Here is a 27,997-nt window from a genome sequence, read left to right as displayed (position 1 = left end):
GTCAAGTTCGTTAGTGACAGACATTAAGGTGAAACCCACTTTACGTGCTTTTTTCTTTACAATAAAATGACGCAGTGGAAATTCGCCCACAATTTGTTTTATTTTGAAACGCCCGAAAGGAAATGTTTTTTTCCGACCCCACGGTGACTTGACCGACTTCGTCCTGCTGTTGCTCCCTGGTCTCCACTGTGGATTTACATACCCTGATTTCCGTGGGACTGGGAAGAGAAGGGGGAGGGCGGTGAGCCTTTCAGGAACTGAGGAAGCATCCGCAAACGGCATAACTTAACAAATTAACAACTTGTGTGCTCGCCGTCGCTTCTGTGGCGCCTCCTGCCTTCTGTCGGAATAACGGCTGCTTTTCTGCTCTTCTGGCTCTCTTCGCTTCTCTCGCTGGATCATTTTCCTATACTGGAGGAGGGCTGGGAGTTTTTTCGGAGGAGACGGGAAGCAGCTTGAGTTTAACCCGGTTGGAAGGGCTGTGGCCATGGCCGGGGGTGGTGGTGGCGGCGGCAGTGGGGCTTCTCCGTTGGGCCCCGCACCGCCGATGTGGTATCACCGGGACCTGAGTCGAGCGGCGGCCGAGGAGCTGCTTGCCCGAGCCGGTAGAGACGGGAGCTTCCTGGTGCGGGACAGTGAGAGTGTCAACGGGGCTTACGCTTTGTGTGTACTGTAAGTAACTTCGTCGGCCTCGTTGTGCTTTGTTTACCTTGGCTTTAGCTAGCACACATGACCAAAAGGGGTCATGGTGTGTTCTCTGTAATTCTGCAAACTTTATAAGCTCCTCTCTTTTTTTTTACTCCGTCATTAACTTTTCTGCAGTAGACGCGATCAAACTGTAGCTGAAGCGTGCCTAGCAAAGCGTTAAGTTGTTTGTTTACTTTCTTCTGGAAGCCAAAGACAGGGATAGAGAGACTGCCTGTCTGCCCTGCAGTGAAACCCCAGCATGGCACACAACTTTAGGGCTGTCCCTGTCTGTCTTGTGTCTGATGTGGTCGCCTGCAGCGCCCTTTTTTTACAGGACTCTGCTGCAATCAGCCTGCGGGCTGTGAGCAGTGGCATTAAACTGAATGGTCGTGGAGGTAAATATAAGCATGCATGGGCTGGTGAAGCTTTTCTTTAATTTGAGGTCGGAGATGTGGTGAAAGAATGGGCCTATCCGAGGAGTTGTACATAATATAGTATATCATGAAATGACACAATATCATAGGAAAGTTAAGAGCGTCTGTACTTAGAGGGAGTTAGGGCAGCCACCTTGTTAAATAAATGATGAAAGACTGCCCATTCATTACACAATGCGGACTTTTCCACCAAACACCTACATGTGTAACAGTAACACAACAGTGCATTCACCTGAGGAACTGATGCAGGAACAGTGCTGTCAGTGTCAACAGTGGTTGAGGCAATGTTAAATGAACCATGGCAAAGGGGTGTTTAACTACAAATGACTAAAAGGACTTGCAGCCACACACATAGAATACACACTGTTCAGGTTCAGAGAAATATCAGGCCCCTGACATTCACTTCACCTACATCCCCTATCTGATAAGTTTACCCCATGCTGAATCCCTGGGTGTGTAGTTTTTACACATGTAGTATACAGCTCATATACATCACCTGCTGATGGACTGCAAAAGAATTGAAACAGTGAGCTTGTTCAATCCACAAAAATTTGAATACTAACTTCTTTTAAAGTAAGCAAGTCAAATAATCACAACTTATAGTGCTTCCTCTGTGATGTCAACCAAAAATATCAAATATCTTTTTGGGCTTTTGGAAAGTGCAGCTAATATAATGCAATATTTTTTTGCTATGTAAACTGATTGCTGCTATGGTCATGCGTTCTCACATCTCTTTTAAAAGCGTATAGTAGGTCAGATATGTCACCGCTAATCGTGCTCGTCATTCAGTGGGTCACTCTGTGACCGACAGCATTCCTCGCATCCATGCATCATTAGTTTCCGGATTTATTAGTGCCTCCACCTCTCCCTTCCTCTCCCCTTTCACCTTTCACAGTACTGACTTTGTTTCATCTCCGAAACGAAAAACAACTTCCAGGCAAATTACAGACAAACAATGCGAATGCTGTTTTTAAATCCAGAAGTTTTGGTTTCACATACACAAAAATAAGATGACAGAGTTTCACAGTTTACCGTACCGTTGAGACAAATGACAGCTACTGCAAGAATTGGCACTAACACGAACAGAAACTGCTATAATCTTCAAAGATGAACTTTTCATTGTTGACATTGTACGCCCATCGTTTCCCACGTTGGCTGTAATTAGAGCAAGTGGTAAGTCGGAGGGTTTTTTCCAGCTTAGAGGAAGGCCTTTGACGGATGACTATCCGAGAATAAAAATTCCTTGTATTTGAATACAATGACTCACATGAGCAACAAAAAAAAGAGAAGTAATTTGATTCTGAGTGCAAATCGGGAATGTCAGAAGCAGTTTGACAAAATGTACACATATCTTTTCAATAATTACGCTTTCCTAGTGGCATGTGTGACAGTTGTTGCGATTCATTGCTTGCCAAGAAACCCAAGCTTGAGCATTAATTATGTGCATATATTACCCACAAACAAGAAGATGAATGTGTAATTTAAAATAAAGGTGGAGCATATTTGCTGTAAAGCATTTTCTCTGTGAATTTTATTGTGAGTGCGAATCGCACTGATTAATCGAACATTATTTGCAAAGCACTCTTGTAGGCCACTCACAGAGATGAACCAGTGCTGCTAGGAAAACCAGAAAGAAGTGGCACACTTTTCGAGAACACGGATGACTTGGTGTTTCCCAGTAATGCCTCCAGCTAAAGAGAAAACGATTTGATGGTCAGACGAGACATTTATTTGTCACCTTTGTCAAGTTTTGCACTCGCTGCTGTGTAAACCAGCGTTTCTAGGAAGTAAAATGTGAATCAGCAGATGTGTGGAAAGGTTTAACCATCGAACGGCACACTTTTTTTTTTTTTTGTCACAGGGCCAGCGTGCCACTTTGGACGCTCAAAGGGCTGATGTGAGTGAAGCACATCCGCTCAATGTTTTCTTTATCTCACATCCACCTGATCACTATACCCCCCACTTAATCCACTGAAATGGTGCTTTTAATTCTATTATACAGAATTAAAAATAAAGTCCAATGAGTACGAATGTGACTTCTTTCAGTGGAATATACAGTGGACACCCACGAAATGCACAAACCAAAGATTTGTTTGTTTTTTTACCCGACATGTTCAAGTCTTTTCAAACTCGGACGTGTGACTTATAGACAGGGACACACACACTTCCTTTTTGAGGTCTTAGGAGACCCCGGTGCATTTAGGAAGTGTTTCCACTTGTTTCGACTGGCTGACTCTTGATACTTTCGTTAGCCAAGCATTAGCCTTTCACTTCCTCTTATAGTGACTTTGGATTTTGTGCGTCTGCATGCAAGTTTAATACTTGTGTTTAGTATTTGTGAGCTATGAATGTTTTAATTTGCGTGGATGCAGTACGAGTCCAATGTAGCATGTTAAAGCTGTCAATGATTAGCACACAGTTCCGTAAAATCATTGGCTTACACATTTTAAGACTCTGTATAAGACGGGAAAGGTGCCGGCAGTGAGATGAGCTTATATGCTAATAGTTTTGAGTGTATGCTAGTCCCTGTCTCAGCTGTTTTCTGTTTTTGCTGTCAGGAATACGGTCGTTACTATCAGTTTAACACGTCTTAACTTGCCAGGGTTCGGGATGCCTCTGTGTACGTGTGTGTGTGTGTGTGTGTGTGTGCGTGCGTGTGTGCATGCATTTGAAACGTACAGGTTTGTGTGCAGACATTCCTCACGTACAAAGTGTGTTTTGCTCTTTGTAGAGTTTTCAAATCTCTCCTTTTTTTTCTAAACTTCTTTCCAGTACACAGAGAATCCCTTCCCATTTAGTCTGATATTGCCTATCTAAGTAATTTGAAACAATATCTGCTGTTTCGTTTTTACTGTCCTTATGTCAGTTGTCATTGAGTGAAAAATCCCTCTGAAAGAGACTCGTTTCTCCTTAACCACATCTTCTTCTTTTATAAAATGTATTTAGCTTGTCAGTTTCTTCAGAAAACAAGACTCAAGTTCACTTTCACATGTATTTTCTGTTTTGCTATGGTAATCAGTTTGTACTTGATGTTGCCTGCCAAATGAACTGTCATTGCTATTACTACCAACTATGGCTACGCACATTCATCTATCCATTAATTTTCTTCTGCTTAGTCAGTTAAAGTAAAGTGTGGGTGCCGAATCCCAGCTGACATGCGGCGAGAGATGGGGCATACCCCAGTCTTTAACATTGGTGTCACAGAGACATTCATACCTACAGGTAGCCTAACATGCATGTCTTTGTGGACTTGCAACTGCGTTTGTCTCAAGCCGCTTTATGTTGTAAGGTAGTGACCCTAGAATAATAGCAGGAAAACCCCAACAATCATACGGCATCCTTTGAGTGAGCACTTGGCAACAGTGGAAAGGAAAGGAGATGGTCTGCCTCAGACACTTCTAAGGAGAGAAGCCTCCTTTAGCCTGATTCTGCCAGAAGTTTCTTCCTGTTAAAAGCGAGTTTTTCTTTTCCACTGTTCATTAGTGCTCACTCATAGACGGTCGTCTGATTGTTGGGTTTCTCTCTCAATCCTGTAGGCTCTTCACCTTACACTGTAAAGTGCTTTGAAGTGGCTGTTGTGAATTGGTGCTATATAAATAAAACAGAATTGAATTGAATGTTTCCCTCTCGCTAGCTGTGAATTGACCGCAGTATTACTTCCACTTTTCTCACATGGGGGCAACTGGACATGATACAGACTTTCCAGTAGCTGGCTGGCAAGTTAAAGGCCATTTAATGTCCTAAGTGAATGAGTGGGACATTTGCATTCTCACATACGTCTCTGTTTGGTAGTTCAGGGCTGCGGTGCATGAATGGGTATTAATTATGTATTTAGCGGTCACATGATCAGACAGAAGAGACTGAGGCTAAACCTTAAATCTAAATTCATTGCTCTTCTAAATCCAGAAGAGCGATGGTAATTTCCCAAGTTGGCTGCAGCAACATGCCTGCCAAATACATGAAGGGGGAAAAAAAGCAGTATGCATATATCCATTGTTTGTGCTCATGCCAAATATTTCTATGCAGATATTCTTTTTTTTCTGTTAATCACATGCTCCATGAAGTGTCTTAATCAAAAAACAACCTCTCCATAGTGCTATTGTTAGCAATACAGTGATAGCAGGAAATGAATCGTCAGCGTAAGTCACACTGTAGTGCAGTAATACACACAGTATTTACTGTGCTTGTTCAGGAATGGCCTCTTGCACTTTTGGTAGTACGTGACGACAAGGACGGAGAAGGCTGTAAGGAGTAATCTTAGCTTTTGATTGTTGCATTTCAAGGAAAACCTAGTTGGGTTTTGCCAAGATAGGCTTCTGTTTGAGCTTTGAAGACAGATTCACGCTGTGTATATTCTTAGAAGAGGTTTCCCCTCTAAACTAACAGAACAGAGTGAGCCAGTAGGGTAGTCCTTATCCTTTCACACAGGCCATTGTTGACAACACTCATAAGCTGTATACTGTGAGCCTATCTCTGGCCCACGACAACCCTCACTCTCTTTCTCTGACCCTTCCCCTCTGTTAACTTTACGGCCGCTGAAACAATAGTATTTACTTCACAGACCTGCAGAGAATCTCATCAGCTGCCAACAGGAAAACAAACACACAGAGGCACACAAACACATTGTACACTGCAGTGACGCTTGCGTATGGATTTTGTGCCACTCGGTCTTCATGCTATTGTGTTTAAAATGTGACAGGATTGAATGTGGGTTTGATTTTAGAGGAGCAAATATTTATCTGCTCCCGTTAGCTTGAGCTGATATGGAGCTATTATTTGCAACAATTTGCAAAACAATGCGCTGTTTATGAATTCAGTCAACGTGGGAACTTGTGCTCGGTTCAACATTTTGCTCCTTTTCAGCGCCTAAATTTAAATTTTTTTGGATATTACTAGAGTAGCTTTGCATTTTTCTGCTTGTGTGTAAAATAATCTGTTTTACTAAAGTCTATCTTAAATGGAGTGTTTATATAATTTTTTCTTTTTTGACCAGTGAAGTGAGATAAAGAATCTCTTTTGCGAGAGCTTCCTGCTCTGTGATAAGCAGCGTTAACCTAGTTTTTTTTGTTTTTGTTTTTTATAAACGGGAGAATATGAGTGTCCTAGTAAACGCCTGCACAAGCATGAAATCATGCAAAATCCACAGAGGACAGTCCTGCCAGGTTCAAACCAGGACTCTCTTGCTGTGAGACAAAAGTTAAATCGCTTATTTAACTACCAAGTCCAGAGGTTTAAAATAATAGTGATTTTTCAAGTGCAAATCAAAAATCATTAGTTAATTCTGCAGCATGACAATGATGAAGCTCCCAAAATGATTTGTTTTAAGATGCCATTAAAAGTTCAATACGGGCCCAATCATTTTCCTACAAATGCTATTTAATAACCAAGTTAAACATCCAACAGCTCAAGCAGACTGTGACCCTCGTTGGGATCTGGTCATGATCAAAACCATTTCCATGGTGGTCTGAGAGGGATGTGAGAAGCATCACCAAACAAAAAGTTTAGTTTTTAACTTTCTTATACATTGTTGTTGAGATCATTTTATATTTTAATCCAGTCCGTGTTTTAGCTCCTGCAGGACACTGACCTGGAAAAGCCGGAAAAGCAGCTGGGTGTTGAATTCCCAACATGGATTTATCCCTCCCTCCATTTATACACACACAGGCATACTGTAAATAAGCGTGGTGTTGAAGCAGAAGTTTAAAAAAAAAAAAGACTTTGGTGTTAGGCTGGAAACTTCGAAACTTCTGAACTGAGAACACTAATGAATCAAAAACCACAATGTTTGCTTGGCAAATCAAAAATTTTGCGGTCGGTCCACTGGACCGGCAGAAGCACAGGCATGAAAATCATTAAGCTTTAGCTTGTGGCTGTGGGCGTGTAGTCACGCCTGGGCCAGCCGCAGTGTCAGAACATTGATCTGTGATTGGTTGATGGGGGAGAAAAAGGAGCCTGAGGTTCAGTCAAATCAGTCTGATTTGCAGTGGTTTAATGCAACAGAGGCGTACTTTAATTTATCATTTAGATTCTGACGTCTACTCCATTTTAGTTTTGTTTTTAACTGTTATCAATACTTTATGATGTACAAACACTCAGCTCTGCTTTACTGTACCATGCTACTGTAAGTGTAAAGCATGCTCACTGTGACAGACAGCAACAGGTTTAAGCTACGCCGTCTAAACCCTCCTCACTCCCATGCATACAATCACACATGCTGTCCACTAAGGTCGAGTACAGTGGTGTGTGTGTGTAAGTGTGAACTGAAAATAAAGATATTCAAATTTACGTAGAGTCATAAAAAAAAAAAAATTTCTCTGTACTTCTGCGTCCACCTGTGTTTTATTTCCACTTCATTTGCTGCCACTCTCTGCCCTTGTCCTCTCTTTGATTCAGCTCCCCTGACTTCTTTTTACTCTCTCTTTCTTTGCCTGTAGGTTTCAGAAGCACGTCCACACATACAGGATATTACCAGATGACGAAGGTTTTCTGGCAGTGCAGGTACAGTAAAGACACTCTCACACTCGTGCTTTCAGCAGCAGCTGGCAGGCAGAGATGCTTTCGTTGGCTCTGAGCTCCCTCTCTTACACACACACACACCAACAGCAGGGTCTTTGTGCCTTGTGCTCAACAGCTGTGAATACCGGCTACCAGCAACCTCACACACGCGAAACACAACACAGGGCTTCGAATCATGTGGCCACAGCACAGCTGTCTTGTCTCACTGCTGTATGAGTTTTGGGGTCTTCAGCTGTGACGCTGAAAAGTCTCATTTTAATTTTTCCGATTGAGTTTGTGGCTTCTTCCTGGTTTGAATTATATTTAGCCTACAGGGCTGCAATTGCTTACAAAACATTCACTGTGGAACAATGGAGGCTACCAGAAGGTTGGGCAATGTGACTTCTTGTAGCCACGGTGTTTGGATGAACTTAATGCATCTGTCTCTTGTTTCCCTTCCTTCCTCGCGCTCTCAGACCTCTCAGGGCGTGCAGCCTAAGCGGTTTAAGACTCTGCCAGAGCTGGTGTCATTGTACCTGCAGCCCAGTCAGGGTCTGGTCACCACCCTGCTTTACCCCGTGGAGAGAGAGGAGACAGCTGTCAGTGACGACAGGGACTATTCCGGTAATTTCAGAGCTAACACAAACACACATGCCCAGATGGGGTGTCCTCGTCATCGCATGTTAACTGTGACCTTCTGTGTACTTCTGACTGGTAGATGGAGAGGATGAGAAGCCGCCCCTCCCCCCTCGCTCTTCCTCCACCTCCACTCCCCCTGGACCAGACACACCCACAGACAGGTACAAAGTCCACAGAGAGAAACATCTGATTGTGTCCTGTTTATAACTGTAGGGAGCTTAATCACAAACTACCTGCAACCACCAACCGCGTCACTCGGAAGTCACGGAAGTCACACAGGGGAAGTATGTCGCTTCATTGTGAATTATGTCACAGACGTATTGAAAATCACATAATCTCACACATGCTCACAAAATAATAAGGAAGCGTTATTATGGTGATATGAACACACACGTTACTCAGTGACTTTGTTTGTTCCAGTTTATATGGCTACACACGCACGCGCACACAGATTATCAACTATTAAAAGCACTCGTTCACACAACTTCATGCACGCTCATTAACACATACTTCCTCTCTGTCTGCATTAAGAAGGTAAACCACATCCTGCTAGAAACCACGCCGTTCACGGATGGTGTGCGGCTTTGATGAGGTGCGGGCTGTAGTTGTCGGGCGCACACAGATGCGTACATTTCAAATCCCTGTCAGTTAATAATACTACTAATGCGCACTATTTTTGACATTTGCCTTATGTGATAAATAAATACACTTTTACAGTTTTTTCAGTGGGAACCAAACCACTTCACACAACAGTTGGTGAAGTAACAGAAACTTATGCATTACCTAACCTTGGTTAAAGTGTCAGCCAGTGAAACAATATCTTCCTTTCAGTTCTTTTAGTTGTCCTGTCTCGAGCTGCCATAGAAGGAAATCAACAATGCAAAAATGAGCATAAAATGCATTACAGTTTAGAGGAAGTAAAGGGAGCACACATGCATGTCCTTTAAAAATCCTCAGGTTTGCAGACTTTGCGTGGTACAGCAAAATATAGCTTACATGGAAGCCACGGTGTGGATCGTATGAAAGGGTTGTAAATGCTGAAAATTAGTCTGTAAAAGGTGTTTTATTTTTTATAGGTTGGCTCTTTGCCAGTTCACGTGGTCCAGGGTGTCTATGAGTGTTCAGGCGGGCATAATTTAGCTCAGAGGAAGTATGTGACTCTTTAAAAAAAAAAAAAAAAAAAAGTCGCGACTACACAGATGCCAACTCTCTCGCCGACGGGCGCACACACTCATCCTACTTCTGGCAAACTGTGACGTCCATCTTTATTTTCCTTTCCAAGGGGTGTGGAGCATCTGCAGATTTAGCAACTATTCTTTTTTTAAGTATCACCTGGAACTTTAAATAGCTCCGTGTGACTTCTAGCAGTAAATGCATCAATGTAATACTACAGAGCAAATAAACAAAATCAAGGATATGGCAGACAAAAAACTGAACGGTAAAAAGCTCTAAGTAGGCCCCAAAATGTTTTCATGCTTATGTCATGCCTTTACAGAATTACTATGGTGCAACTTTGCCGAAGGCAGTGGAGAACACGTGTGTATAAAATGTGTAGCCCATCGTCAAAGCTGCTGTAGGTGTTAATTTATAAAAGACAAAATGTGGAAATTTCCAGGCCTGTCTTGAAGCTCTCCCTCCTACCCACAGGTATGGATAGAAATAAGTAATTCTTGGCCTTTGTTCCACTGCAGCTTGCGTCCTACATTGGTTTCCTGTTTGTATTACTGTTCTTTCACCGCTACTTTATACCTCTCACCTAATCTGTTGTTTAAAAAAACAGAAAATGAAGCTAGAGCAGGGCGATGCGACCAAAAATATTTATCACGATATACATTTGAAAATTTGCCATAACGATATAACTGACGATATAATTGACACGAGACAAATTACTTTACAACTCCACAACTTTATTAGTGCAAAGAACCCCATCAATGTATTTTCACTTAAACAAGCAGCTTTTATGTGCATTAAAGTTATATAAAAATGTAACAGTGCAAATGCAAATTCTTTGCTGACAGTTTAAGCAAAAGGCATTTCCAGTGGAAATTGGCCGACACATCCTCAGCATAACCATGTATAATATCCACAAAACTTAAAAAAAGGTTATACACACACAATACGGTAATATTATGTTGAAGCACAGTACGTATCACTCCGCCAGCCTCCTGCCTACGATAGCCGTAATGCTCCGACAATCCATCAAATCAATCAATCAGCTTAGCAAAGTCGTACTGAAACATTTGACAGATTTTCGAGCGCCGTGTTCCACATAAAATCATTTCGAGGTCAGTAAACACAACCAGAGTTCATATATAAGGCACACGGGATTATAAGGGGACCTGTCGATTTTCAGAAAAATCAAAGGATTGATTTTAAGTGTGCCGTATTTTCCAAAAAACACGGTAATAACGACGGCCCGCTAGCACATTCTACCAAAAATAGTGCTTTGTTGTATATCTGACGGATGAAAGCCAAACCAGTTCCACACCACTGAAGTTGCAGCATTTTTACAAACTAGTTCTGGTTCATCCGTTTCATTCAACGATCCACTTTCGCCCTTCTCATTCTGCGTCGCCGCCATGCTTTTTACTCCATGTGCGTATGAAAACAAAGGCACTGCGCATGCGCGTTTTACCCATATTCTATCGCGATATTTCATTTTCTTATCGTTGCCCAACGTTATACCGGTATTACCGTGAACGGTATGATATGACCCAGCCCTAAATGGAGCCCAGAGGAGACACATCAAAGAGTCTAGCTTTCTCTCAATCACTTGAAATAAACGTCACTAAAACTTTTTTATTTTTTATTTTTTTTCCTGAACACACCAAAACCATTTGTGCCTTCCTGGACTTTAAATCACTAATGCATTGTTATTATTTGAAGCCTCTTTGTATTCTCATACACATACCAGCATTTGGAAATCATGTTCATGTGGTGGTTATAAATGGTTTCTTTGAATACGTTTTAGTACTCCAGCAGCTAATGGCCTGAGCACCATCTCCCACGAGTATCTGAAGGGCAGCTACGCTTTGGACCTCGAAGCAGTCAAACAGGGGGCCTCATCCCTGCCTCATCTCAACAAGACACTAGTGGCCTCCTGCAAACGCCTTAATGGGTAAGCAGCAGCACATCTGCACATGTGCAATATTTTAGAAAGCTGTCAAAACGAATTGAAAACTGCAAATCATACTGGTATTTAATAGGCAAGTAACACACTGAATTCCCCTTTTATACCCAAATTTGAGCACAGTGGACTGAAAAAGTCAGAAATTAATCAAATATAAGATTGCAAACTTTAAAAAAACACTGTTATCTGTAATTTGGCATTAATAATAATAATGCACTTAATAGCTGTTCCTCTTTTTGTTTTGTTTTGCATTTTGTTATTTAAAAATATCATTATAATTAAAGAGCTTGTACAGACTGGTGGGTTGTGCATTAAAAAACACACAAAAATGATTTTGGTGATTATGAGTATAATTAATTTAGGGCATCTGTGGCATAAACCTTACATTAGTGGTGGTCTAATAAACATTACATTACATCATGTAGTGTTATATTCTGTCGGTTTCCTGACTGACTGCCAAAGATTCACACCTCTCGGCCCACAGAGCTATCTGCTTCCTTAAATCAGCTCTAGGGTTTTTTTGGGGTTTTTTTTTTTTGCACGTTTAAACACTGTGATGATCCGCAGGAAATCAGCTTGATTTCAGAAATGTTACTGTATGAAGACATAAGTGCAGAAAGAAGCTGTGAGGTAAATATGTGAATCTCTCTCTGCTCCCTCAAATAGAGAAGTGGATAAAGTTCTGTCAGGCCTGGAGATCCTGTCTAAAGTGTTTGATCAGCAAAGCGCTTTCATGGTCTCCAAAATGATCCAACAGGTACAGGTACTCTTCGCTTTTTTTAAAAGTGTGTGGTTGTGTGTGTCTTTGTTTGCGCAATCGCAGAACCTTACCCTCCTTTTTATTATCCTATATCCCATAACAAACTGTTACACGCGGTGATTTTATTATTTTTTTCCCTTACTTTCTCACACACATGTAAAAGCCTTGGTAACTTCTTAACACTTAACAGTGTTGTTATTAAAGCCCTGATTATCCAGCTTCTTCTAGATCATAGCCAAAATTATTATATTTGCCAACCCGTAAAGTTGAGGATTGCTCGCTTGTGGTGTGCGTTACGCTTCGTTTCAGAGAAGATAGAGTGTGAGTCGTGATGTCCTTTAAATATCCCGGAAGCACTCTTGCTAGAAACTTGGTATTAAGGAAAGCTTCTGTATACAGAACAGGCAAATAAAATATATAATCTGATTTTGCGTACCTAACTTTAACACACTTGAATCACACATGCTGTTCTTCTGATATTTTGCATGCATGTGTTATTCTTTGTAATTAAAAACATTTTCGTGTGGTTGGACAGAGAGTAGGGCCGATTAGTGGCCCAGCAAAATCCTTGATTTGAAGTTCAGGAGTCACTTTAGTCATCAAGCAAGGACTGACAATGAGTTTGACTAAAATTTGAATAAAAACAGATTTTAGGCTGGTTTAGACTGAATAGCCTTAAGACTGCTCTGTATATAAGTAAGTGTGTTTGCTGTGCAGTTTTAAGGCTGCTCTTTTTACATGCACTCTTTTTACGGATTACATGGACTCTAATGTTTTTTTTTGGTCTCCATCAGTCAGTGAATCAGGGTGGAGACCAGGAACTGGAGAACCTTGTGACCAAGTTGGCGATTCTCAAAGACCTGCTGTCCTCCATAGAAAAGAAGGTACGCACAGACGGCATATTTAACAGCTGTGATGGACAACGTGGCGGCTATTGTTTTCACTTTGTGAGTCATCAGGAAAAAATGTGGTACAGTAGCAGGATCTGCCACGGCTCTGAGTTCTCTGACAGGTGTTTGTGCAGTCTGTAAACAAGAGTTTGTCAGCACAGTAGAGTTCAGTGGTGCCAGATGAAGTCATGAAACTTTATTGCTTTGTAGTTGAGATTAGAGTAAAAAATCTAAATGAAAAAGTGAGCGTTGAGTGTGAAGATCGGTGTGCTCTCACCTTACTTTCTTTTTTCTCTATGTACTTAGTCTAGTAGTTTGGAGATGGTTTGTTTAGATAACCCTCTCCATATGATGGATCATCTGTCTAGAAGCGCTGCAGGGTGTGCTTGTAGTGCAGCACGTGACGTTCTCTCCTTTTGAGGCTTTTACATACAGCACATGTAAACCACGCAGAAGGAAAGAGACAGGGTTGGGATATCGCTCGACTTCCCTTTAGAAGCGCTACAAGTCAGCAAAGACCTGATGTGTTAATGAGAGTCTGAGACTTTACAAGTAGAAAAGTGGACCCAATACGCTCATGTTCAGGTTACTGTTTTTATTCTTGGAGTCGGCTAGAGTAACTGTCCATGATTCACAGTTCAAAATAGCCCTTATTTATATTACAAAGGCCCTTGGTGCAGCCACTAAATTCCTCCTCTGTCTGGAACAAGGTGCTTTATCTCCTCCTCCTTTTAAGCCAACTTTCTTCCTATTGGCAGACATTTTAAAACACAAGGTTTGAGACTCGTATTAAGGATAATGCCTTTGTTTCACATTATAAAGAGCCAGAAGAGAATAATAATACTAATAATAAATTAAACCTCCTGTTTATAAGGTGCACTGTTTTCTACTTTGTCTTCACTTGGGGGGGGCGGGCTTTCACTGGCTCGGGAGGAAATGGCCTCAATGTAGTAAGGCTACATGTCCAGACGATGATACTGGTTCCACCTTCCCTGCTCCTGTTGGATCACATCCAGGAAATAGGAAACCTTTTCCTTGCTGACACAAACCCCGAGACTGAAAATGTTACAGTTTTCTTTTCTTTTTTCTTTTTTTTTTTGTACCTTATTCTTATCCTCCAACTCTCTTTTTATTCTGTTCTTTAAATTAATTGTTTCTCCACCTGCGTGTTTGCCTCTTTCTGATACCCCTCAGGCCCTGAAAGCTCTACAGGACATGAGTTTGACCTCTCCATGCTCCCCCCCTCCTCTGCACTCCATGCGTCACAGCAAATCCATTCCTGTGCAGGCCTTCGAGGTATGCACCGACATCCACCAAACATGCACGCCTACATACTGTACTTCATTACCGGCTGTCTCACTGCAATGTGATGTAGGTCAATATTATGACAAATGAAATTAAGTATTGTCCTTAAAGTCAAATTGCTCTGTGGACATTAAAGCTCCCTTCTGCCAATTTGGGTAAGCATCTTTTTAAACAATCTTTTTTTTCTTTCTTTTTTTGTATGTAGAAAACCCTGAGATTTATTTTCTGTATTTAATTTCTGAAATGTTATTGTCAGGCAGTGGTATTTAATATGACAGATGGCATAAACTGAAGTAAAATAGGCTAAAAAGTCATGCATTTCTCAGCACAGGAATTTTAGCAGCAGATGTGATGTGAGGCCAAAAGAATGTTTTTGAAATGCATTTCCAGCTTACGTCATCACTGTCGCAGCATTTTATCACATTTCCTTGTAAAAGCATGAATTTAAGTGAGGCAGTTTTGATGTGCTGTGTATAAGACTGTAATAGTTTTATTATGAAAAGTACCAGCTGCATGGAGTGCAAATGTTAATGCTGAAGGAAGACTGAGAAAAGGAAAAAAAGGAACACATTAAAATGACTTTCACTTTGAGAAAAGTGGTGAACTAAGTGTGAAAAGGGTAGAAGGAAAAAATGTCAGGGAGGACGTGGGGGAAGGAGGTGACACACAGAGTTGAGAGATGAGCCGAGAGATGCTTGATTGAAATATTGGCTGTTGGCTAAGCCTGCATTCTCTGTGGCGACATCCTTTCAGTAGTTTCCTGTTGCACACAAGTACTATGCTAATGAGATGCGGCGTCTGATCCGCCTTGTGACACCCAAACACAGAGGCACTCAGTGACTCAGAGTAAGAGTGAGTGTACGCCATCTGTTTAAACTTTTTTCCAGTCTTGCGGTTCTTAGTAAGACCTATACATCAAAAAAAGCGCACTTTGTCAAAACGCGTGTGCGAAGAAGCTGGTGTGTTGCTAAAGGAGGTTGGCAGTTTGGTGCCCGTCTTTCTCAGTTCCTCCAGTCTGTCTGCTGAAGTGTCCTTGGGCATTACACTGATCCTCAAATTGCCCCAGATAACTGATGTGTGAAAGAAAGTTTCTCTATGAATAGAATCAGATCACCTCTCTTTGTGGATATGAATCTAAAACCAGAATTTGGATATTTACTATGATCGTCAACATTTTATTCATGCATTTTCTCATCTTCGAGGCTGCGTGTGACTAAAGTAGATCTAATACTGCAGATGAAGCAGCAAGCGTTTGTGCTCCGTTTTAGAGACCCCTGGTGGAGGGTAGATTATGTCAGTAGACACATAGGGTTTACAGGAGCATGCTCAGTATGCGTTTAAGTGAGTTTAAACTTTCTCCTGTGCCTCATTGCAGGTGAAGCTCGACGTTTACTTGGCGGAGCTGACAAAGATCGGAAAGAGTCAGAAGTACACGCTGTCTGTGGACGTAGAGGGAGGAAGGCTGGTAGTAATGAAGAAGGTGAAGGACAATCAAGAGGACTGGATCACCTACACACATGACAAAAGTAAGGATTGGGGCACCATTCACACAGAAAAAAGTATGTCCATTATAGGATTTTAATCTCGCCATCCAACTTGAACCTTCTTTAACCCTCCAAATCTGTTACATGACCTTTTCTTCCCTGAATTTATCTGCAACTTCCCATCTCTAACCCGCTGTCCGTTCGCCTCTGTGTCTTTCAGTACGTCAGCTGATCAAGTCTCAGCGGGTGCAGAATAAACTGGGCATTGTGTTTGAGAAGGAGAAGGATAAGAGCCAGAGGAAAGACTTCATCTTTGCTAGCGCCAAGGTCTGCACACAAGAAACAAATGGACACATAAAACTGCTATTTTACAGCTATTCACAGACAACTTACAGTTAACATGCAGCCTTCAAACTGAGGCAGAAATACTCTCTCATATCCCTTTTCTGCCTGAGTACATAATCAGTAACAAGCAATAACTCAATGTTACTGCAGAGTTAAGCCTGTGCAATAACTCTGCAGTAACATTGCCGGAGTTATTGCACAGGCTTATATGCATTTCTAAAAAGCTGCTGTTAATCAGTGAGGTAATGTTGTAATGTGCACCTGTTTAGCTGTTCGTTAATACAAATATATAATCAGCCAATCATGTGGCAGAAACTCAGAGTATTTATACATGTAGATATGATAATCACAACCTGCTGAAGTTCAAAGTGAGCATCAGAGCAAGGTAGAAAGGTGATTTAAGTGAGTTTGAGCATGGCATGATTATTGTTGCCAGATGGACTGATCTGGGTGTTTCAGAAACTGATGATCTGCTGGGATTTTCCCCCACGAACCCATCTCTAGGATTTACAAATAATGGTTTGAAAAAGAGAAGAATAAAGAATTAAGTCAGTTGTGTAAGCAAGAGGGGGTCCAAGCTGGTATTATTAGCAGAGTGTAACCAGTGACGTGGTTGGTAAGTGTATAGAATATAAAGATGTTCAGAGGAACTTCAGAATGACAGCTATCAGTGGCATCATCCGCTCACTGATGTGTGTTTGTGCCAGAAACGGGAGGCGTTCTGCCAGCTGCTGCAGCTGATGAAGAACAAGCATTCCAACCAGGACGAGCCAGACATGATCTCCATCTTCATAGGCACCTGGAATATGGGTTAGTCACACTGAATGACTCGCCTTAATGGCTACAAATACATCTGAAAATGTTCAAAGAGAAAGGAAACAGTTTGACCTTTTTTCCTGTCGTTTCAGGCTCTGTACCTGCACCCAAAAACGTGGCCTCGTGGGTTTTGTGTCGTGGTCTCGGGAAGACACTGGACGAGATGACCGTCACCATCCCTCATGACCTGTATGTGTTTGGCAGCCAGGAAAATTCAGTGTGCGATCGGGAGTGGGTGGAGTCACTGCGCGCCCTGCTGAAAGAACAGACAGAACTGGATTATAAGCCGGTAAGGAAAGAAAGCCAACTTTTTATGGCTTGATGAATGTGTATGAAGAACATAAGGAGGTGTTGCGGATAACCCTCAGGCGACCAAGCTGTTTTAACTACTAAACTGACCAAGTGCTGTTGTTGTACTTGAATGAAAAAAAGTTGATTTTTTTTATTATGCGAATGTCATCATGTTTAGAAAAAGACAAATTTCCCACATTAGTTCTTGTCTGATCGTTTTTTCAGAACTGCATTTTTATGTTTGACTAATATGAGAAAAGAAACATTTTAAAACTTTATGCTTGCATGACTGCATCACCAAAATATAAAACTGGTGACTGCTTCTGTTTCAGGTTTTTCAATTACTGAAATATTTGAAAATTGTTTTATTGTAATGCGTAGTTATACAAAAATTCCTGTAAAAAATACAATAACTTCAAAACCTTAAAAAACAGAGTTATTTTTGAGGTTACAAATGACCCCTCACAACTTTCCTTTATCCTCTCCACACTTTAGTTCCTGTAACAAATATAGAACTAAGTATAGGACTGTCTCTATACAAGCAGAAGTTTTTGCGGTTTGCATAAAAATGACCCCATTTGAAGGGGGGAAAAAAGGCTATTTCTGCATGGTGCGAAAACAGAAATGATGACTGTAGGTTCCTCATTGTGTCTCGTTCTCGTCTGCAGATCGCCGTGCAGACTCTGTGGAACATAAAACTTGCTGTGTTGGTGAAACCTGAACACGAGAACCGGATAAGCCACGTTGGGATGTCCAGTGTCAAGACGGGCATCGCCAATACCCTGGGTAACGGCTCTACTCTGTATTCAGTCTTTGCTATTCCTTCCTATGTCTTGCTTCCTGCTTCAAATGTATGAGGAAATAGCTCTGATTTCCTGTCTTAACAATGGCCTCCTTGAGCAGTGTTCATGACTGAATCACTTGTTAGTTGATTAAAAAATGTGGGACTTGTATTAGTAAGAAAATGTGAATTAAAATCTAAACTTTCACAAAAATCTTGAACTCATAAGAGAAAAAAAAACAGATTTCCTTCAGCTCAGCAAACTGGAGCCGTTCATTGTTTCTCATATTTTAATATAAAACTGATCACAGCCAGATCCCCGATGATCCTTTAAAAGTTTCTGTTAAGTAATGCTTGTAATTGCACCTAATTTGCTGTATTTTGATTTAATGTTTGCTTTGATGGTTTCTAGGTAACAAAGGAGCAGTGGGCGTGTCTTTCATGTTCAATGGGACATCGTTTGGCTTTGTCAACTGTCACTTGACATCAGGGAATGAAAAGATTGCCAGGTGCCCAACACGCTCTTATTTTTATTTTTTGTTTTGTTTTTTTGTTTTAAACCTCTCAATATCAACAACAGAGAATTCCTACAGCAAAAGAAACCACACCCCCTTTTAATTCTAAGGTTTTATATCAGGAAATAATTTAAAAAAAATCATCCGGTCCTTAGCACGTCTTAGAATCAGGTAAATACAACCTTAGATGAACAGCACCACATGACATGTTACACTCTGATTATTTATTTTAGAACACAGGACAAAATCCCAAACACAGCAGCAAATCTACAACAGAATGGCTGAAAAAGAGAAGAATGAAGGTGCTGCGATGTCCCAGTCAAAGTCTAGACCTCAACCTAACTTAAATACTGTGGCAGGACCTTAAAGAGATGAGCGTATACGTGTACAATCATACAAACACAATTACTGCAAGTTCAGTGCTGCTAAAATTGGATCCACAAGCTTCAGAATCAGAGATGCTTTGTTTTCCACACATAGTTTCTGCATTTTGTCTTTCTTGTCAAATCAATAATGACACTGGGTAATATTCATAATCTAATAATTCATCATAGTAATTGAAAGAAGCTGTGCTTTCTGTTTGCCATAAGTGTAAACTTGGTTATAATTTGGTGAAAGCTTGTTTAAATGTCTTCTTACGTGTGACCTTTGACCTCTGCAGGAGGAACCAGAACTACCTTGATATCCTGCGGCTGCTTTCACTGGGAGACAAACAGCTGAGCTCCTTTGACATTTCGCTTCGCTTCACGCACCTCTTTTGGCTGGGAGACCTCAACTACAGGCTGGATATGGACATACAGGTGAAGCAGAAATAAATACAGGCAGCCTCCAAAACGTGGATGAAACTTTTCTGTCTGACCCTGTTTTTTGCGTGTGTGTTTGTGTGTGCAGGAGATTTTAAACTACATTAACAGGAAGGAGTTTGACCCCCTGCTGAAAGTGGACCAGCTCAACCTGGAGAGAGAGAAGAATAAAGTGTTTTTACGCTTCGGTTAGTGCTGGTTATGAATATCCTCACGAGTCAGAGCAGGATGTGTTTCAGTGTACAGAAATATAACAGTAATACCAGTGAAAAGTCAACACTGACAAAAGACTCCTGTCCTTAAAGCAGAGTTTCAGTGGTCTTATAAACACAACCGAAGGGATGACTCACACTTACCAAAAGCACCTGCTCAGCACTCTTGTTGTTCCCTGAATAGTTCACCATCAGCTCTGGTTTTTCTTTCCAGACTTCAGTGGTTCTTAAACTGTGGCCTGTGCCCTCGTGGTGGGGCACAGAGCCACTGCAGGAGGGGGTGTAACCAGGGGGGAGGATGTGGAGCTAAACAAAGTTGGATAGTTATGATTTTTACTGAGAAAGTGAACCGACGTTGGCTGTTTGCTGACATTTACTACACTGGAATTGAACTTGGACCCTTTTTTAATGTTAATGATTAATCCAAACAATAGAGTGGGTGTGTGGACTTGTTTTATCTTCCGAAGTGAGTAATTCAAGTCCTTCACTGCTGAAGCCTTTTTCACTTTTAAACATTATTTCATCTTAACTCAATGCAATGACGTCTGCACTAACACTGTGATCAGTGTGTGATATCACTGGGATTATTTGTTTTAGTAGGTAACTAAAAATCAGCCATTGCCCTGCAGTGTTATCCAGTGATCCATGATGCCATTTAATAAATCCTTACAAACCGATTACTGAGAACTTGGTCATGATTGCTAACCCGGGGTCATAAATACTGTGAATTGCACCTGCTGTTATATCAAAATTATAAATATTGTTGTGAAATGCTAAACTTCGAACCTTTACTGAAGTGGATGTGTGTCTCTTTGCGTGCAGCGGAGGAAGAAATCACGTTTCCGCCCACCTACCGTTACGAACGAGGCTCAAGAGATACGTATGTCTGGCAGAAGCAGAAGGCCACAGGGGTACGTTCCCTTTCGTACGTCAGAGCCACCTCTGATAAATTCTTTCTGTTCTTGTGCCTCGTCCTGATAATTCTGCTTTTCCGTCTGTCCCAGATGAGGACTAATGTTCCATCGTGGTGCGACAGGATTCTGTGGAAGTCTTACCCAGAAACACACATAGTCTGCAACTCCTATGGTGAGGATCATCAGAAGAAGAAAACCTCTTCATAATTTCACCTCATAATGCTAAGTGGACAGAAATTAAAGTTGTTGTGTTTTTTTGTTTGTTTGTTTTTTTGCCAGGCTGTACAGATGATGTTGTGACCAGTGATCATTCCCCTGTATTTGCTACATTTGAGGTGGGGGTGACCTCCCAGTTTGTCTCCAAAAAAGGTACAAATTTAATTTTGTTTCCTTTCTGTCACTTCCTCTACTTCCTGGTCTCACTTTATCTGGCTTTTCTTCCTCCCACAATCTTTTTGGAGTTTATTATTGTTCTTGTTCATGTTATTTAAGCGCTCCGTGTTCAACAAGTAACATTTAGAAGTGAGTAATTAAATACATGCCTGTCTGCACAACCCACACAGATCTTTCCTTCTCTTTCCATCTTCCTCCTCCTCCCTCCTGTCCACATACTTCTGCACAGGTTTGCCAAAGTCTTCAGAGCAGGCCTACATCGAGTTCGAGAGCATTGAGGCCATAGTAAAGACGGCGAGCAGGACCAAGTTCTTCATTGAGTTTTACTCCACTTGTCTGGAAGGTGAGGTGAATGTGAATGCACCTTTGCAGTGAGTCTTTCATGCTCATAGACATAAATATAATGAGCAGTCTGACAGAAGGAGTTGCAGTAAAGCAACGTGACCCAGAATGGATGCAATAAAAATGTTTTTGCTTCTTCTTATTTGTATCTTTCTCCCTCCCTCCTGGTCTCAGGCAGTCAGTATTACCTTTAAACTAGAATCCATAAAATCCATTTTTCACCTGTGTTGTGCCCCTGCCACCTGTCCACCATGTACTTTTAAATTAAAATGCAATGGGTACCTGAATCCTCACCCCGCTCTTTTCCCCACCGTCTTCCCTTTATCCTCTTCCCCTTCCTCTCGTCCCTGCATCTCTCTCTCTTTGTCTTTCTCTCTGTCTCTAATCCTTAGAGTTTAAGAAGAGTTACGAGAACGACAGTCAGAGCAGCGATAACGTGAACTTCCTGCGCGTGGGCTGGTCCAACAAGCAGTTAACAACACTCAAACCTCTTCTGTCAGAGATCGAGTACCTGCAGGATCAGCATCTCTTGCTTACAGTGAAATCACTGGATGGATACGAGTCCTACGGTATAAAGATTGTCTGTGCTTGTGGTTCTTTGAAGTTTAAAGGAAATCTAGTTTCCTGGAATCTAACAAATCTCCCCCACTCTTTTTAGGTGAGTGCGTGTTGGCTCTGAAGTCGATGATTGGCAGCACAGCACAACAGTTCCACACCTACCTGTCTCACCGTGGGGAGGAAACAGGAAATATCCGAGGGTCAATGAGGGTCAGAGTCCCTTCTGAAAGAATGGGAACCAGGGAGCGATTGTACGGTAATGCACTTTACACCTTAACACCAATTACCTACAAAGAGAGGAGATACTAAATGTCTTTCAAGCTTGCCGCATCCATCGCTTGAACAGTTCCTGCCTGCATGTTTTCAAATTTGCAGACAGGAAGTGATGGATTTAGGGTTACAAACATGTCACGTTTAGTTCTAAAACTGATTTTGTTGCTGTGTTTCAGAGTGGATCAGCGTGGATAAGGATGAGACGAGTGGACCTAAAGGGAAATCTGCTGTGGTATGCAGATCGGGGCATGAGTATGTGAAGTCAGTACACTCTCCTTTTTTTGCACTTGATTTTTATTTAGAGTTCCCACACGTCAGTGGGGATTTTTCTGTATAGCGTATGTTGATGATGTGCTGGCATGTACCTAAATATCGATGCTTAAATACCTTAAGGGATTGAGTCGTAGCAGTCAGGTCTTTTTGTGAGTTTGTTGATGAATGCGTTTGAACAGCTGAGCCGGGTAACTTCAGGGTTAACCTTGAGTGGGTTTCTTCTTGAGTGGGTGACTTGCACCGATTGTAGATCAACAGGTATAAAATCACCACTTGCTGACAGATCTAGTTGCATCACTAATCCTGAAAGAGCTCTCACACCTCTGTGTGCAGATAATAGGATGGTATCAAGATTTTTAATAGTGTCTGAAGTCAGGGCTGCAGCTGAAAGATTAAAAACTAAAACTGTCTCATGCAAATTTGCACCTTATTTTAAAAAACACTCGATTATAACCCATCAGATTCTCCTTAATGATTGAGGCTTTTCTTCCTTCCTTCAAATAGGCTAAACCTCTTTTAAAGCATTACTGGCCAAAAGATTTATAGCATGCACACATATTTGGTGCTTTTCCTGATTTATCATATTATAGTTTACTCCTTGCAAAATCAGCCACTCAGCTGCTGGTACAATAATCAGTGGGATTGGTCAGATGTTGCCAACATGAACCTTTTCATGTGAACGTGCTGGTACCTAGATCGGGAAACCCTGGGTTTACTTAGACAGTTCATGTGACCACTTACCCTAACACTGGCGATCAGGGTGGTGGGGATGTTTTTAGAATCCACAGCAACTCAGACCAGTGACAGAGTTACAGAGCACGTCTCCAAGTGTTGAGGCACAGAGTGCGTAAAACACACACTTTGCTGACTCAGAACTCTGCACTTCCTCTGGCATTACCATCATGATACAAAATGTGCGCCAGGAGCTTCAGTGCACGGGAATCCACACCCGAGCAAATACTGTACGTGGAGTGTGTAGGTGGCCTAGTATTTATTTCTATTTAGATGTATTTATGTGTTATATTGAATATCTGCATTAAAAAAACACTGATAAAGATGATGCTTGATTGTCCTGCACAGTGTGACTTGAGTACGACACAAAACACATTTTAAACCACGTGTTCATGTTTTTGTTTACTATAAAATTTTGTCTTTTATGTTTTCTATGAATCTTTATGCAGTCTTTAGAAGTACCGCTACGGCACCTTTAAACAACATTCATTAGTTATTGAACATTAGTTATTAGAAGAGTTTGCCCTCAACAACAAAAGATGGTGTCAACAGACCTCGCACATTTTGATAGTCCGCTGTGTCACACACCTGTAGGCTGCAGTCTCTCCATTTGTATGTTTATCTATTCGAACATCCTGCAAACATCGTGTTAGGAATGTCCTGAAACTGTCGTGACTTCTCTCTTTTGTCCCGCCTGCTGACTTGTTACGATGTGTTTTGAAAACAGGCCATCTGTGATTCGTAAGCCCCTCGGAGAGCTGGGAAAGGTCAGTGAAGAGGGAGAAAGGAACAGCAAGGAGGAGACCGCTGCAAGGTACTCATGACAGACACTTTCACTTAACACTTAACTATCACGTTAGGTTAGATCGTCTGATGCATTGTTGATGTGTGCAGATGAAAAGAGTTTTTACAACAGTTTCTGTGTTTATAATGAAGACCTAAACAGGACGGATCAGACAGCGATCCATCCATCAGCAAGAACAGCTACAATAATCCTGCCTACTACATCCTGGAGGGCGTTCCCAACCAGTCAGCTGCAGCCGTTTCACCTGAGCTTCTGCCCTCTTCTACCTCAGCCAACCCCCAGGCAGCTAAACCCCCTCCTCCCTCTGCCGGGGCGCGTTCCAAACCCCCCGGCGCAGCCTCGGGGCCCCCTCACCCACGCAGACAGGTTCGTGCCATTAGTGAGGAGAGCTCCTCAGAAGACGATGGAGGTGCTTGTGTTGTTGGGGCACAGGGAGGAGGTGTTGGAAGCACACTGAATCGACCTCCTCCTGACTTCCCCCCACCTCCTCTACCAAAGGGAGCCCTGGAGATGGTTCCCGAGGCCCCCTTCGCCAAACCTCGCTCCCTTTACCCCGACCTGGCTGAGGTCAGGATCCCCGCAGCTGGCCCCGCTGCCCACGGAGATGCTTTCAGGCGAGGAGGAGTTGGAGTTGGAGCAGGGGGGCTAGACGACCAGTCGTGCTCTGTGCTCCAGATGGCAAAGACACTGAGTGACAGTGAGTTTCCTGGACAGCCTCCTCGTGCCCCCTCAGCACCGCCTCCTCTCAGAGGGCAGCCGATGGGTTTAGGTCTGGATGCCTGCCGCACCTTCCCACCTAGAAATCCCATCACAGAAAGTATAGCAGAGGATATGCCTGAGGAGGTAAGCGGTTCATGGGAAGTAATTCTGTTCAGTGTAAAACAGTTTCAGAGGCTGGAAGAAGCAATGCTGTGATTTTTGCATAGTTTTCTTTCAGGTGACTCCAGTTTTTGTACAGTTTCTCACAAAAACACGAATATCTTCAACTTCGATGTTAAATATCAAAGCCTTTTACTGTAAGATGTGTCACCTTATTAGAGGGAAGAAAAGTAGAGGCAGTCTTAAGCTCTTAGTAATGTTGTTAGCATAAATGATGTGGCGGATGTGGCTCCTGCATTTAGTGGCTCCTGCATTGCATTTCTCCTCCGCAGGCACTTTGGGGCAGCAGTAGCTCATCTCTGTCTGTGGGGGAATCGTCAGTGGGCGAGTGGCTGCAGAGGCTGGGCCTGGAGCGGTATGAGCAGGGTCTTCTACACAACGGCTGGGACGATTTGGAGTTCCTCAGGTACATGAAGATCTAGGCTTTTATTTCCTCTGATAATGCAACAATAAATAAAAATGAAAGCAGTTCTTCATCATTAGATTCCCTTTTTTTCCCCCTCCTTTTTCCAGTGACATCACTGAGGAGGACCTGGAGGAGGCGGGAGTGCACGACCCCGCCCACAAGCGAATCCTGCTTGAGAGCCTCAGGCAGCAGCAGCAGCAGAAATAGACTGCATCAAACTGGTCCATGACTGGTCCAAACCGGCCTGGTACCACACCGGGCCCAATCTCAGCTCAACTGAACCGAGCTGGAACGTGCCAATCAATGCCAGACTGTGCCTTCTGAGAGAAATTGCACTCCATTTGTACTTTCAAAAACACTTTCTGAACCAACGTCCTTTGATTTTCACATGTACTTTATGTGTGTTGTCCTCATACACGTGGCCTTATTTAATGATAATCATTTCGGTCCTTCAAGCATCACTACATAACTTTGGCTTTTAAATCCAGAGAGGAGATCAGATCAGACCCAACCTGCAGCTTCAAGTTGGTATTTAAAGCTTGTTTCCATTCGGCCTGAGAATCCTCTAACAGAGGATGACTTTGACAAAGAGAAAAGAGGGCTTTGAAAACACACCACCTGTGTTGCACACCCTCGCTTTGGACTCTTAACAACACTGGGTTCTTCCGAGTCTCAGATTTTTCTTCCTCCCACTCGTAGTCACAACAAGACATCAGTGGGAATAATTAGAACAGTCGGGAGTAACATCCGCCCCAGAGCTCGGGCGGAGGAACCTTTTAACTTGTGTGATGGAGGAGAGCAGGAAGCGGTGATCGAAAGGAAACTAGAAAGTCAGGCTTAAGTGAGATAAACTCAATTTTTTTTTCAGTTTGTGTATTCAGTTAATGATGTGCAGGCCGCTGTTGTTTCAATGGACGCCTGTGTTGTCTGAGTGTCTGTCTGTATTTATGGTTTTATGAATGTTTTTAATGATAAAGGGAATATCGAGCAAACCAAATTAACCCCGTTAGAGCTAAAGGTGTATTCCACCTGGGTGCAGCATGTTAGGTGACTGTGTTAGCCATCAACTTGTCAAGTCGCCTTTTTTTAAGTGGCCTGTTGCAGCTGGCTGTTATTGAAACAGTCAGTATAGGTCAATAAAATGAGGAGGCTAAATGGTGTAATTAATGCTGTACCAAGGTGAAATATGTCAGAGATTTTAGCAAAGTACATTTCTCATTCTCACATGTTGCCTGTGAAGATGCTGAATTTGAATTCACAGAAGAAAATGTATGTTATTGTTTGTTGCCTTGAAAACATGTCAGCATATTTTCTGCGTTTCATTTTCAAATATATAAATGGAGCAGCGTTCAGGCAAATTGGTTAACGTAGCCAAATACATGAACTAATTCAACACCAAAACATTTGTTTTCTCTCAGACATTTTACTGTCATTTAGGTTTTTTTTCTTAAATTACTCAACGCATTGCCTAGCTTTAGGATCATGGCACCTTTTACTCTTATGGGAGACGCTGTCAAATGATTGAAAACAGAAAACTCAGGTTTCTGCAGGTCAGGTGCGACGTGAGGGCTACTGTTTCTGGATGTGAGCAGCAGATGGCGCTGTTGCGCCACAAACCTGACCCTGGAAACCTGCGGAACACAGGACGAAGTATGCCAGTAAAAGCGGTCACACTCCTTAGTCAAATTTGGTTTTAGATTTAGTTTTCAAGCAGTTAAAAGTCGGATAGTTTTATTTGTTCATAATTTCAATTTAAAAAAGAAAAGACCTTAAAGAGATGTGACTTCACCTCAACATGCCTGACACCTGCCTTCTTCTAAGGGGGATCACCAACACTAAGATGTGAATGTCATGTGTGTTTACTGCTGTCAACATAGTAAAGCATTCATCTCTAACTCTGTGAATGAGACCTTCATTCACACCTCAAAGAGAGCCCCCTCCCACCCAAATACACTGTTGAATTATAACCTTTGACTCTACTCGCCTCTTATGTTTGTTTTTTTACAATGTGTCTAATCCTTTAACGGCCAAACCGTCACAGCACAGAGACTCTGGATCTGTTGTTCAGTTGTGTTAAATTTAAGTCTTTTTGAGCCTTTTCAGTGTTCTCAGTGATGTGTGTGTGTGTGTGTGTGTGTGCGTGTAAGTGGAAAAAAGAGACTTGTTTTATCTGACACTCCATTTCTTGTTGTTTCTTCATGCAGTCTACGTCGGTTGTGTTAAATTAATGTAAGTTGTTCACCCATGTATTTTTATTCAATTAAATTGTAATACCCTTACATATTTAAACATGAACTTATTCTCTTGGTTTGTCGTCAGCAGAGGAGGCTGTGAGCTGTAGACCTGCTTCAAAAAAGAGAGAGCCTGGGTTTACAAATGTCATGAAAGCAACATATCAACTATTTAAACTGAGGGGGAAAAAAATCATCATTTTAAGAACAAAAAAGATCACTGATTTTATGGCAGGAGCGTGTTTAACATTCTGTACCTCTTCCTTTAACAACAGTCCGTAAACCTTGACAGACTTCTGGGAGGGGAATGCTGTCCTGTTCTTGTCTGATATCAGATTGTGGCTGATCAGCAGTCCTTACTCTTCTGTCATAGTTTTTGTTTCATTGCTCCAGGTGTTTGTTTGGGTTGTTTTTTGGGTTTTTTTTTTTAATATTTGGTGAAAGTTCTGCTGGCAGGCCAGTTCAGCACCTGCAGTCTTGCAGCAGTATGCGGTTTAGCATCATCCTGCTAAAATATGCAAGGCCTTCTCTGAAAAGGACGTTGTTTAGATGGGAAAATATCTTCCTCTCTTTCATCCAGAGGATGCAGCATTTCACGTTTCAG

The 27,997-nt window shown here is 42.0% G+C and overlaps 1 protein-coding gene across 3 annotated transcripts; it reads left to right on the top strand.

The window, feature by feature from the left end:
• The first annotated feature begins 154 nt into the window (after positions 1 to 154).
• Positions 155 to 27,457, top strand: inppl1a (inositol polyphosphate phosphatase-like 1a). 3 transcript variants are annotated; one of them, XM_084950459.1, is made up of 27 exons: positions 155 to 672; positions 7,556 to 7,619; positions 8,093 to 8,240; positions 8,335 to 8,416; positions 11,227 to 11,373; positions 12,052 to 12,148; positions 12,940 to 13,029; positions 14,230 to 14,331; positions 15,716 to 15,866; positions 16,045 to 16,151; positions 16,877 to 16,979; positions 17,078 to 17,274; positions 17,945 to 18,062; positions 18,470 to 18,566; positions 19,234 to 19,372; positions 19,464 to 19,563; positions 20,410 to 20,498; positions 20,592 to 20,673; positions 20,781 to 20,870; positions 21,124 to 21,237; positions 21,629 to 21,805; positions 21,895 to 22,050; positions 22,244 to 22,319; positions 23,800 to 23,886; positions 24,009 to 24,720; positions 25,029 to 25,162; positions 25,270 to 27,457. In XM_084950459.1, the coding sequence occupies exons 1-27, from the start codon at positions 488 to 490 to the stop codon at positions 25,367 to 25,369; spliced, it is 3,744 nt and encodes a 1,247-aa protein (XP_084806585.1). In that variant the 5' UTR covers positions 155 to 487; the 3' UTR covers positions 25,370 to 27,457. The 3 variants fall into 3 exon arrangements, with proteins under 3 accessions (XP_084806585.1, XP_084806583.1, XP_084806584.1); XM_084950457.1 differs by having other exon boundaries at positions 22,244 to 22,328; XM_084950458.1 differs by having other exon boundaries at positions 156 to 672; positions 12,052 to 12,142; positions 22,244 to 22,328.
• Positions 27,458 to 27,997: the final 540 nt, after the last annotated feature.

This window comes from Perissodus microlepis, chromosome 14 (genome assembly GCF_051167445.1).
Source record: "Perissodus microlepis isolate ML-2025 ecotype Zambia chromosome 14, ASM5116744v1, whole genome shotgun sequence".
NCBI classification, from domain to species: domain Eukaryota; kingdom Metazoa; phylum Chordata; class Actinopteri; order Cichliformes; family Cichlidae; genus Perissodus; species Perissodus microlepis.
Note: the sequence above shows the minus strand (reverse complement) of the source record. Positions and strands in the feature narration are given on the sequence as shown.